The 13331-nt window shown below is 32.9% G+C and overlaps 1 protein-coding gene across 2 annotated transcripts; it reads right to left on the reverse strand.

The window, feature by feature from the left end:
- Nucleotides 1–2322: 2322 nt before the first annotated feature.
- Nucleotides 2323–6941, reverse strand: LOC127900057 (uncharacterized). Of its 2 annotated transcripts, XM_052434476.1 has the most exons (4): nt 4061–6621; nt 3861–3907; nt 3512–3659; nt 2323–3403 (listed from the first exon to the last, which is right to left on the reverse strand). In XM_052434476.1, the coding sequence occupies exons 2-4, from the start codon at nt 3863–3865 to the stop codon at nt 3119–3121; spliced, it is 438 nt and encodes a 145-aa protein (XP_052290436.1). In that variant the 5' UTR covers nt 3866–3907; nt 4061–6621; the 3' UTR covers nt 2323–3118. The 2 variants fall into 2 exon arrangements, 1 of the variants encoding a protein (XP_052290436.1); XR_008052049.1 differs by lacking the exons at nt 2323–3403; nt 3512–3659 and adding an exon at nt 6647–6941 and having other exon boundaries at nt 3674–3907; nt 4061–5592.
- Between the last annotated feature and the right edge of the window lie 6390 nt (nt 6942–13331).

The raw sequence follows: 13331 nt of genomic DNA on the forward strand, positions 1-13331 counted from the left end.
AAAACATCGCTCAATTACATTACGCAATGATAAATGTCTATAATTAAACAATTCTTGGGAACCTCTACGTGCTCGACCTGATTCTCTATAATCACGTAAATGATATCTCTCACCTCTATATGGCGTTAAAAAATCGTTTATATTTATGTATTCAGAGTCCACAACTTAGTAATATCCTAAAATAGGGAAACAATAAAACATAATTTAGTTAAAAAATAAAGGCTAAAGATATTAACTATATATATATATATATAACTTAATTAAAATAATAAAGGCTAAAGATATTAACTTACCTTCTTCTGGATGTGGAAACTCATATTCTGGTCTATTTAAGACATCCATAAAACCCTTTAGTCATCGACAGTACCTTTCAACCAATATATACAAATGTAAATATCATGTCAAAAGAACACACACACGTAATATTTTGAGTCACTTGAGCCTTTCTATCTCAATATGATATATGTTTATACGCTAGTGACCACGCAACAATGTGGGTTCCATCAATTGCACCAATACACTTATGTGAAATTATGTAAAAATTATTAATTTATTAACCAAATGTTAATGTCACATAAACATTGAAGTAACGTGTATTAAATTTCTTACCTCAAAATATGGAAAAAAATTTTTGGATTGTTTCTAATCTCTGGTGGCATCTCCCCTTGAGGTTTTGCTTTTATAATGTGATTTGTCAAGTAACAAAATGCTTTTAATACACGCTTAAAGTGTGTAAACACAGTATCCACTGAACGTTGAAAACGCTTAGATACAACCCGCACAACAACACCATGGGACAATATATATAAGTACATTGCCGTAGCCTCCTTGATACAAACATGTCTATCATGCTCTAACAATTGTAAATGTTAAAGTGTATAACATAATCGAACGAAAACTTCTTTATCCATCCGAAACATATTATACATCCTGTCCGAATGACCATTTAACAACTCTTGAACAAATTTAATGCGGGACAATTGTCCTACATAACATTGCCTTTTAATAGTACGTTGTTGTTTCTCATATAATTTTATAGCAATGGCTACCTTTAAAACCTCTTCCTCGATATCTATTAAACTTTCAATATCATCATCTTCATTGTTGTTGTTCATTTTTCTGTTATAATTGAAAAAAAAATCACAAATTATATCTCAAGTATATGATAATTGATTCCAAAAAATAAAAAATAAAATGAACATACAAATACAAATTCATTCACCATCTAAAGATATTGTACCAAATAAATAAATAAAAACATTAGAAAATTCAACTCACAAAAATAAAATAAAGTTTAACAGATACATTTCAGTTCATAAAAATAAAATAAAGTTCAAAAAATAAAAGTATTATAAAGTCCAAACCATAAAATGAACAAGCACGGTTCACAACCAACAACATCCAAGTTAAACACATTACATCTTAAAGAATATATTACAATCTAGTTAACCAATATTTTTTCCTATGTTTAGGCATGCTCAGAAAAACTTTCCTCCACTCGATACTAGGCACTAGCTTATCCATCAATTTGTTGTATGTATCTCCATCAATATCTCCCTATTTCTCTACAGTTTCATTACTCTCTTCAACAAACCACTTTTCAACACATTGAGAAGTTGACTCTACAGTTTTACATTTAACCATCTCCAATCTAGCATTCATCACTGCACTAGCCATTTTAAAGTAGCTATCAAACTCACTCTTATTTTTCTTTTCCCACGCTCAGTTGGAGTTTAAATTGGCCGACGAGACATTTTTTCTATCCTAGTCTCGGAAAGAGGTTCCATTGAATCATCATCCTCAATATCAACATGGACTCCATGACCAAGAAAAGTCTCTTCCAATTCACGATCCTCATTCGAGGACAATGGAACTTGGTTAGAGGAAAAACGTAAATGGTCAGAAGTTGTGGTGGTATTGAATATCTCCCCTAGAGTTTGATAGTGCTCTAATCATTTTTTTACGATATAGCTTCCACTACTAGAAAAATGGTCTTTACTGACTTTAGAATAGTGTCAGAAATTACTTTTACTGACACTTGTTAATTGTGTCAGTAATCTGGGAGTCAGAAAAATAGTGACACTTGTAAATGGTGTCAGTGATTACTATTACTATAGTATCACTAAAATAATAACACCATGATATCAAAAATATTACAATACTATATTAGTATTTGTGATTACTGTTACTATAGTATCACTACTTTATTTATTATTTAAAAAAACAATTATATAAAATGACATGTTGCCCATTGATTTGTTGATAGAATTAAAAGGCTGTGAGAAATAAGAACAAAAATCAATTTATATATCAAACCTTTCATAACATTTAAATATTATCAATATATATTACACAATCCAAATACTTCAATACACAAAGACGTCTTATTACAAGACATCTTATTCTTATAATTGAATAATCTTAACTACTATTATCCAATCAAATTCCTTATACAATCCAAATCAATTTATATATCAATTCCTTCTACCCAGTAAAAACTTAACTCCAAGCAAAAATCTAGATTTGCATCTCAATGTCTTAGAGTCGTGCATGTAAGTCTGATGAGTTGGTAGCCTGGGCAGAAACAGAGTTTCTGTCACCTCCCACCTCAGTGGAGTTTGCAACTCTACTGGTATCCTGAGAACATAGGTAAGACAATGACTGCAGCCACGAAACTAAAGTGGGCTTGCGTGTAACATCATCAGATTCAGCAACCAATGAGAATAACTCATTAAGGACCAAATTTTGTCCATCTTTTGGCAACTTCATGATCAGCTATGCCAACAACTTCATCAAGTTTGATAGTACCTAAAATAGCAAGTAAATGCTAATTTTAGAAAAATCATACAATGGTTTAAGTAATTAGTGCATTAATTTTAACATTTGTATATTTAAATGGACGTGGAGAGAAATTTACACATTTATTTTTTCTTTGATTTTTTTCCTTTGATTCCAAGAAAACCAACTTCTATATCCAAAACATTGTGGCAAGCAATGGAACAAACTATGTAAGCAAGCAAACATTCCACATGGAGAATGAAATGTAGGTAGGAGTGGTGGGGGAGGGGGTGCAGCATGGGGTGGGTAGGAAAAGGAGGGCACTATTTAACAAGATACATTAAAGTGTGTAAAGTGATATTATTAGACAATTACTTGCCTGTATATCAACTAGAGAAATGAGCCGTAAAAGAACCTCTATGATTTCCTTACAAGGTTCTGACTCTCCTTGCCAGTTTTTCCATATATCAGCCTTGTAAGCAAACACTTCACCATAGAGCCTATCAGCTTTTACAACAAGACTGTTGATACAATAAAATATGGCTGGACTTCCAGTAGGAAGATGTCGAACCAAGGCCACAACCCCAGAAGCCATACCTTTAAACAGAGTAGTGCCAGGATATTCCTGTATTCAAATCCACATAAAAAAAAGAGAAAAAAAAGGTGTTAATGCCTATAATGTGATTATAAAATCTTAGATTTCACCGATACAGTTTTCAGCTACTTCAAATACCGCTAAAGATCTCTCCATGTAATAAAAAACAAGTTGCTCCTTCAATGAGACTCTTTCATCTTGGTTAGAATCCTTCCCTGAAGAGATGAATCCCACAAACATAGAATGTGAAGCTCGAGCTACCTTTTTATTTGGATGTCCTATATACCTGATTTCACATTGTAAGGAACCAAAACTTTCATACATGCATACATGATTTTACATAAATATTAGCTTCCTGATAAACTTAGTCTGCTAGAGGATATAAGAACATAGTAGGCGCTAACACCTGTTTGAAAATAGGAGCAGTTACATGTTCAATGCAAGTTGGAATAACCAGTAAATAAAACAAGATGCGAGCAGTTTGTACCTCATCCTTGTACCAAATGTATTCCATCTTCTGCAGGACGGAAAAGTCTACAAGAAAATAATTTCAGTATAATAAAAAATAACAATCTAATGAGTGAAATCAACCAAAAAAAGGGAACTCATTTTACATGCATAATCAGCACTTGATAAAATATCAAGCATAACAAGAAGATGATAACCAAATACAGCTCAATCGATTACCTTGCCAATTTTTCAAGTCAGCATAAGAGGGCATGGATTCTACAAAAGAGACACACGCAGATTCGTTCTCCTGAACACTCACAACAACTCCTCGAATCGTGTCTATGTATTCTGAAAGACGCATCCAACGGAAGTACTCTACACAAGAAAATGAAAAGGCTCGCTTGGATTCGAAGAGGCTCGCTTTCCGCTGCTGATGCTCTCGCTCACGTGCTGGGTTTGAAGAAGCTCGCTGGCCGCTGATACTGCTCACGCTCGCGCTCTCGTGCTGGGTTCGCAGAGGCTTACTGGCTGCTGATGCTGCTCACGCTCGCGTGCTGGGTTCGCAGAGGCTTACTGGCCGCTGGTGCTGCTCGCGCTCGCGTGCTGGGTTCGCAGAGGCTTACTGGCCGCTGGTGCTGCTCGCGCTCGCGTGCTGGGTTCGCAGAGGCTTACTGGCCGCTGATGCCGCTCGCGCTCTTGTGTTGGGTTCGCCGCTGTTGCTGTATGGTTCTCGTGGCTACTGCATTGCTAGCTGGTGGTGATAGCTGATGGGTTCGATTGGCATTCAACAATGGTTGGATTGATCGGTGATGGCTGCGATTTAAGTTGTATGGGTGTCGGCCGACAGTTGTTGGCTTTTGATTCTTGCTTGTGTTTAATTTAGGGATTGGTAGTTGAGCACTTTTTGACAATTTAGATGTTAGGGATTTTTCAGATCTGGGGAGCTTAGGAGGGAACCAAATACTTTGGTAGAGGGAGTTGAAAAGTTGTATTTTGGATAAGATAAGACTTGTCTATTTGTTTTGCTTTTACCCACTCAAAAAGCACAACTCTAAAAAAATTAAAAATCGTAGCCTAGTGGTCTTTTGATTCAATGTAGAAGCTCTAGGTTTAAGAGGTCTTGGGTTCGAATTCAGACTAAAACAAAATTAAAATGATAATTTTTAATTGCTGATACCTAAGTGTCATTGATCGCTATTACTAAAGCTATTGATACTTCAGTATTAGTAATTACTGATACATATCTGTTAAACGCGGAAAATGATCCAAATATATGTATATACTGATACTTTTAAATAAAGTGTCAGAACACAAGTATCAGTAAAGACCATTTTTCTAATAGTGTTCACTCTAGGCACTCCCAGTGAAAACAAAATAAGTGTATAAAACCAAAAAAAAAATTAACTTTATACAAAACTATATAATATATTGCGAATATAATTTTTCCTTAATATAATCAGCTCAAACAACTTTCGATGCTGTGACCGTATTTGAAATACTGGGTTACCCAGTATGAGCTATTAAGTCAGAAAACTCTCGATATTTTTTGCACAACCTATTAAACTTGGACTTAAGCTGCCCTACATTGAATCGTTTTTGGGACTGTTCAAATAACTCATCACTTATAGTGGTCCAAATTTTCTTAGTAGAGGTTGATGTTTGTAAATCACCTTTTTTAACATGGTCATGCACTATACGAATAAAAGCAATTTCGGTCCGGCTAGACCAATCAGCCTTATCCTCACCATCAACATCATGTGGATCTATATCTTGAAAAATTAAAAAAAAATAACACATATCAATTACTAATCAGATTCAACATAGCATGAAAGTCATTTCAACAACTTATTATAGATAAAAAATTGAATGTTACTAAAAAAAATAAAAAAGCATATATCAAATATTAATCAAATTAAAGATACTCCTCTTACACATACATAGATTATAAATTACACATATCAAATTCAAAAAAATGCGCTTATTTTTTTCTCAATTCACTGCCGTGGAATAATAAAAAAAAAAGATAACATTCCCCATAAATCCAAAAACTTGAAAGATCATGGTGTCTATGTACATGTCAGCACGTTTGTGTAGAAAAAGATAGCTTTCAAATGTGCAATGTTATAATAAAGTTTCACAGTCCAAGAATGTGCATGTGATCAATGATATCCCAAGCTAATATACATGTGATCAATGATATCCCAAGCCAATACACAGTTCAACATCGATCACATGCATACATACATATTATAATAAATTACACATATGAAATTCAACGTATCATATTTCCACTTCATCAATATGTCATAGTTTAAAAATTACACATATCAAAATCAAATACTACAAATTGGCCAATTCAAATTAAGCCCGAGCTCTCATCAAATTTTTTTTAACCAATTTTTTTCAAGGGACAACAAACAATTTATAATCAATGCTATTATATTACAATGAATTAATCAAATTAGTAAAATGAGTTTCTATTTTTTGTTCTCAATTCCATAAATTGCAGGCTGTTTAAGTGAATTTCATGAAAAGCAAAGCTTTAAAAATCTCTATTTCTCTCTAATAAGAAAGCCCAATTTGCTTAAATCATTTTCTCTCTAAGAAAACAATATTTTTGGAGTGACAGGCAATAAACTCAAAGTGACAAGCAACAAACTCAACCAAAATGGAATTTGTATTGAAGTCACTGTCATGACAATGACAATCGTGAACAATATCATATCACTCAAATAATTTACTCAAATAATCACTCAAATAATTACATGCTATTAAAAACAATTAATCAAATCACTCAAGTAATTACTTAAATAAAATAAATACCAGCAAGAGACAGAGTCGAGTGACCAGCAACAGTCGAGGTTGTTGAGACGAAGCAAAAGCGGTTAGGTGGAGATGGAGAAGCAGTGGCTAGGCAGAGACGGAGCAGCAGTGGCTAGAAGGAGGGGAGACGGAGTAGCAACGGCAATGGCTGAGATGAATAGAAACAATAGCAGAGATGAAATACAGTGAGAGAGAGTAGATCGGGAGAAATAAGGAGAGAGAATGTTGTTGGATGAATATAAAGGGAGAGAGAGTGCATATTTGCTGTAACTGGATCGAGAAAGGTGAGGGGGAAGAGAGAGCGTTGATGAAGAGATAAGGATAAGGAGATAGGTCACGAGGTTGTGGTTTTGTTTTTTAATTCATTTTTTGGGTTTAATTTTGTAATATTTGGAGAACATGTTTAACATGTTTAACATGTTTAACATGTTTTCAGTTTATCAGTTATAATAATGAATCTGGAATTTTTGTTTTGTAATCTATATTTTGAATAAAATCTACTGAACATGTATTATATATGTATTTTGAAAACAAAAATGAAAACAATGATTGGAAAATGGTACCGAACAAGCCCTAAATGTTTCTAAGATGAAAAATTAATTTTGACGAACCAAACATAAATAAAACAAGTTTCAATGCTATGACTCCAAAAATGTTTAACATAATTTGATAAATTCCATCATTTATGATTCAAAAAGTTGTTCAACATCATTTTATCAACTTAGAGAACTTTTCGATTTTTATTATTATATGAAAATTAGTTTTTATTGCAATTTTTAAGGATTTTTTTTCCTTGAGTCCCTATTGTTTGTAGAAAGGGATTTAAATACCATAAATTTTTTAAATACTGTTACTTAAGTCAATAGGCTATGTCTAAGAGTAAGAATTAAAGGTAGGGTTGACTAATTTTGAAATTAAATATTTATTTCATTTTTAGCAAGCTTCACTTCGATTAGATCAAGGGGACTAATTTAAATTCAGTCCTAAAATCATAGGATTAGCAATCCTAATCTACATATGGATTTAGTTGGGAATAGATTAAAAAACAATCATCCATTTCTAACATTTCTTTCATTTATATTACTATTTTTTACTTATACTCGTTTAATTACATTGTTAATTTTATTTCTAATAACTCTTTAGATTAAATTTTCATTACTTGTATATTTAATAATTCATCAATAAAATTAACCATTCAATAACTTATTGCAACATGGATTTATTAAATTTAATAATCACTAATATAATATAAGAAATAATCATAAAAATTAATAATTCCAGATATTCATTGTTTTGATATAATATTGTTTAAATACTTGATAAAATATTAAATGCATATTAAAATAGTTTTATTTATTTCATTTAATTCATATTTGCTTATTCCAATTATGATTAGTGTCATTGAGTTTTCTTTGAAGATGTTGTAATCACATGATAGCACTAAGTCTCACTTAGCCAACCACTCTATAATGCCTAAAAAGGTCCCACAAGGCCCACAATGAAGGTTATGGCAAGTGACCAGCCAAACCAACAACAATAAACTAAAGTCAAGAACACACAATATTTTGGGGAGGCTTTGACCCCCAACTTTTTTATTATTTATACAACAATAGAAAAGACACAACCTAACCCAAAGGCTTTTGTGCTCTTTGATACTACACTCCATACAAAGAATGGAAGAATCTTAGTTTATGGAAACTAAATACTCTTTAGGCTCTTTAGCCCAAAGTTATTTACAAAGTGCACAACTCATGCCTTATACACAAGTGACAACTTCATTTACCTAGGTTAGGTGGCATCTCCCATCATACCACCTCAAATTACAATCCCCCAAGTTTAGGAACCACTCACTCACTTCCCTTTAAAATAGGTGATTAAGACATAAGATGTAGAACCATCACTTCCATTCTACTTATGTAGTTAGGGATTGCCAGCCACTATATCTAAAATCAAGGAGAAGTTTGAAAGTCAGCAACATGTCACGGGATGAGTGTTTTGTGCAACGTACCTGTGCAGCACTTAGACAACTCTTGCCAAAAGTTGCTAGGTAAACCTTTGAGCTTCTCGACTAGTTAAACCTAGAGGTTGTCGAAAGAGTTAGAGAGAAAAGAGCAATTGAGCCGAATGAGAAAAAATGTATTACTCTCAAAGTGTTTACAAGAGAGACTACAAGAGTGCTTGAGTTGCTTACTCAAAGTTTGATACTCAAATGCCAAATGCCATACCCTATTTATGGGAAGACTTACCAAGCTCTAGAGTTTTAAAGAATTCTACCAACTTGCCTAAATATCTAGATATTTACATATGCTAGATATGTACAAGCTTGAGATGTGCTAGAGTTAACTAGAAAATTCTATAATCGGGCCAAGCTAGCACTTTTGGTCTTGTATTGGGCTCTTGGCCTAAAATTGTGGGCACTTGGGCTAGGAACTTGGGCGGTCTGCAACAAACAGGTCACTTCTTCTAAGATCTCCAGTTTAGATATCTTGTGATGTGCTTGACTAAGCATTGATTGCAACAATAGCATTAGCCTACTCTTGCCAATTTTTATGATCTCAAGTGGAAAGTTTCTAGCCAATATGCTCCACGCTTAACCGCTATTATCCAAACACAACCTGTTTGTATAAACCTTGAGCGCCTCTCATAATCACATAGTTTGGCCCTCATGCATGTCTTTTTATGCTACACACTGTGCATTACCTCTGCACACTTTAGCATGAGCTACCTTGTATGCACTCACATGCATTGCCCACCGTGTACGCGCTACCTATACATGTCTTGTCGCTAATTACTTTGTGTGCCCTCACGCACTCTTGTGTACCTTCACGTGTTGCCCATTAGCATGCACTAGTTGCTGTTGCACACCATCCTCCGCCCCAAACTTGCATTGCTTGCTGCCTTAAGCTTATAATTGCCACAACTCTCACGCCAACTTGCCTTGATTTAGCGCGCCCCCCTATGCATGCTGCATTGCTGCCCTCATCTTGGTATAAGGCCCCAAATTAAGCCTTGACATTAGCTTACATGGCCTAAGGCAGTGACAACTAGCCAATAACTAATTTACAATATATTTAATTTTCTATTAATTATCTTTTGAATTTATCTTAGTTATCATTATTATTAAATAGTCATGAATAGTTTATGTTTTTATTTAAATATCAAGTAGATGCTGTTTAATTTAACTTATATAATTTAAAATAGTTTAATCCAATGCTACTCTAAACATAAGACAATATAATATAGTCAATTATAATCGAATTCCATCTAACTCAATCATATCCTAGTTCTTAGTTCAATCTAATTATGCATGCCAAGCATTCAATCAAATCATGCATGTCAAACGTAACTGTTAAATATAATTTTGTCTCATTCAAATATTTGATTGAATTTCACCGTTTGAAGACTTAAAAGGTAATATTTTACTTTGATTCACTTGCAATGTTTTTGTTTTGTTATAGGGTGTAAAATCCTAAATTAATTACATAAAATATTAGATCATTTTTTTTAGAAATCTATTTGCATTCAATTCTATCAGGGGTCAACCTAGTTTCTACCTTCATAGATAATATTTCACCTAATAAATGAAGGAAAGATGTCTACCTATATCCAATTACAAATAGGATCCGAATTATTGCCCTCATTAAGGGTGGGCAGAACCAAACCGAACCTAAAAAATTACTGGTTCAGTTTGGTTTTTTAGGGGTTCAGTTTGATATTTTTCTTAAAAAGGAAAAATATTCTGATTTGGTATAAAACTAATTACTTTGGTTCGATTTTTGGTTTAAAATTTCAAATCCAAAAACGCAATCAAAAAAATTAAAAAAATTATTTTTAAATAAAAAATGCCAGGTGATTTTTATGGGTGGGTCGAACTGGACCGGATCAAAAAAATTCAATTCAATTTGGTTTTCTTATTTTCGATTCGGTGTTTTATAACCAAAAATAACCAGAAGGATTAATATCAAAACCAAGCAAAATATAAATTCTCAAAGTGATTTTTTAAAATTATCAAATCAAACCGAACAAAAAAAATTTCATTTTTTCCGTAATTGAATTGATCTGAACCGGTGCCCTCACATTAAATTAGGCTAAACAGTTAATTGTTACCACTTAAGCTCAAAGTTAAAGTAGTACTTAATAATAACAATTTATATATCATTGGATTGCTTACAAATGAGATCACAATGTCTTAAAACTTGTATCAAATGTTAAATAATTTATGGTGTGTTTATTTCATGTATTGGTGAATGGAAATGAGGGATGTTAATAATTGATGATACTTGTTAAAAATATAAGGAATGAGAAGAAACTTGGGTGAGGACACAAATTTAGAAATGAGGAATGAAAATCTCATTCCCATAAAAAATGAAAATGAAAATGGAAGAATAAATGTTACAATGCTTTAAAATTTGTATCGAATGTTAAAATTTGTATTTTTTGTTATTTGGCCAGCTCACAACTAAGACCTACATGATAATGAGTTTTGGAGCTACAACGAATTATGGGTAGGGTTGAGGGAATTTTTTTTTCTTTTTTTAAGTGCAAGACTAAAAGGCAGAAGTCAATTCCTAATACTGGTCAAAATGCTAGGACAATTATTGTAACTTGGGAAATGCCACCCATATAAGATAGTGGAATGCTTCAAAGTGAATTAGAGGTGGGTATAAACCAACAACCTATGGGTTTACCTAAACCCAAACCAAATAAAATTACTTGGGTTGAGTTAAATTATGAAAATAAGTTAGATTTGGATTTATATGTAAGCAACCATTTCATAATGGTTTACCTATGGGACATGGACAAATCCCCAAAACTCAAGGCGACATGTCAATAGTAAATAAATTAAGCAAAATAAATAAAAATAAACCAATTCTAATGTATCCGATAAAAACGAAATCACAATTTGGGAACAAGTAAACCTAATTCAAATCCAAAAACATGATGCAAAAATTCTCAAATATTATTTGTTCGTTCATTGTCCTCAGCTAAAATTGCATAATCTTGAAGCCCCCAATTTGATTATAACCTTTCAATTGATTTAAAGTGAGGTTATGTTGCAAAAGCTTCATTTTGTTGGTATTGTGGTGGCCCTATAATACTTCAGCTTTAGAATAGACTAACGGTTCAATGTTTGTCCCATTATAAGATGAATCAACGATGAAGGAGTTTGAATTTATAAAGCCATGATGTCAGGTAACTATTTATCATAACAAGTAAAAATATTTATGCATTTGTTTGTCACTAGTCTTTTTTATTAATTTATTTTTATTTAATGTAGATTTGGATCAAGTGTAATAGCGAAGGCAATGTCTTTAAATTGATGTTATTTTTACAACTATAGTATGAATCATGTTTTTTTTCTAAATTCACTCATATTAATAACTATTCAACATTATATATATATATATATATTTAAGGATGGAAGTGCTTTCGTCGGAAAACTTTATGAGTGCTTTAATAAAACAAGTTGGATCACAGTTGGTTCTTTTTAAATAGCTTTACCGAGTTTGGTTATTAGATTCTTTGAAAATAAATGGATAGATCTGCTTTGGAATGTGGTTGATCAAATTTTATATCTTTATTAAATTAGTACGTGGCGTTGTTAAACCAGATCGATGCAGAAGGGAATCTGCCTTTGGACCCAGATCTGACTTAGAACAGATCAATAGCCCGCACGTTCAGGTTTCTAGCCGATATACCAACTTAATTTTGCTTTACCAAATAATAATTAAGTTCTTTAAACGCGGTTGTCAGATTTTAAACAATTTACCAAATCTTTATTAAATTCTTTAGCAAGCCTAGCAACACATACATCTAAAGGCTTGGGTACAAACACAGTACCAGATCTGGTTCCCGGAAATGGTGCTCTGAAGGAATGGAGGGAGAAGAGAAGATTTTACAACTGAGGATCGAGATCTGGTCTCTTTGCCTCAGAGGAACGTACAATTTATATGGCAGATTTGATACAAATCAATCTGCAGAGCATGCATAGAAAGCTTTAAAAGACTGAAATTTAAATGCTTTGAATGTAAATTGCGAAAATTTAAATGTTACATAAAATTAAATTGCTGAAATTTAAAGTGCAGAAATTAAATTGCTTTAAAGAAAATTACAAATGCTTTAATAAAACTGGAATGAAATGCTTACATCGAATGGTTTTCTTTGTAGAGAAGAAAGGGAAATAATGGGAAATTAATCTGAAGACAGGAGAAATTCCTTTTTGTCTTCGGATTCCAGATTCCTATTCCCAGAGAGAGAGAGAGAAGAAGAAGAAGAGAGAAGAAGTTTTTTTTTTTTAGAGAGAAGGGAGAGAAGAAGAGAAATGAAAAACCTGAGGAGTCTAAGTCTTCCTCTCGGTTTTTATACAAAATTTTTTAAACTGTTCACTGTAGAGGAGATTTAAGTGCACAGTAACATCTGGAACTTTGCACTGTTCACTGTAGCGGGAATGAAGCAAACAGTAAGCTTTGGATCGTATGTAACAGTAGTCTTTGGAGCGTATGTTGGAATAGTGCCGATGTAGAAATACGGGTGAAGAGACATGTGCGCTCTCACTTGTGTCTATAGGACCACCCGAAAATACAAAAATTGGGAAATAACAAATATTTTTTTTTAAGTACAAAATTGTACATAAAAACAAATAAGTAAAGTTTGAAAAATACAGCTTTAATGCTTTATTGGAGAG

This window comes from Citrus sinensis, chromosome 1 (assembly GCF_022201045.2).
Source record: "Citrus sinensis cultivar Valencia sweet orange chromosome 1, DVS_A1.0, whole genome shotgun sequence".
NCBI classification, from domain to species: Eukaryota; Viridiplantae; Streptophyta; class Magnoliopsida; order Sapindales; family Rutaceae; genus Citrus; species Citrus sinensis.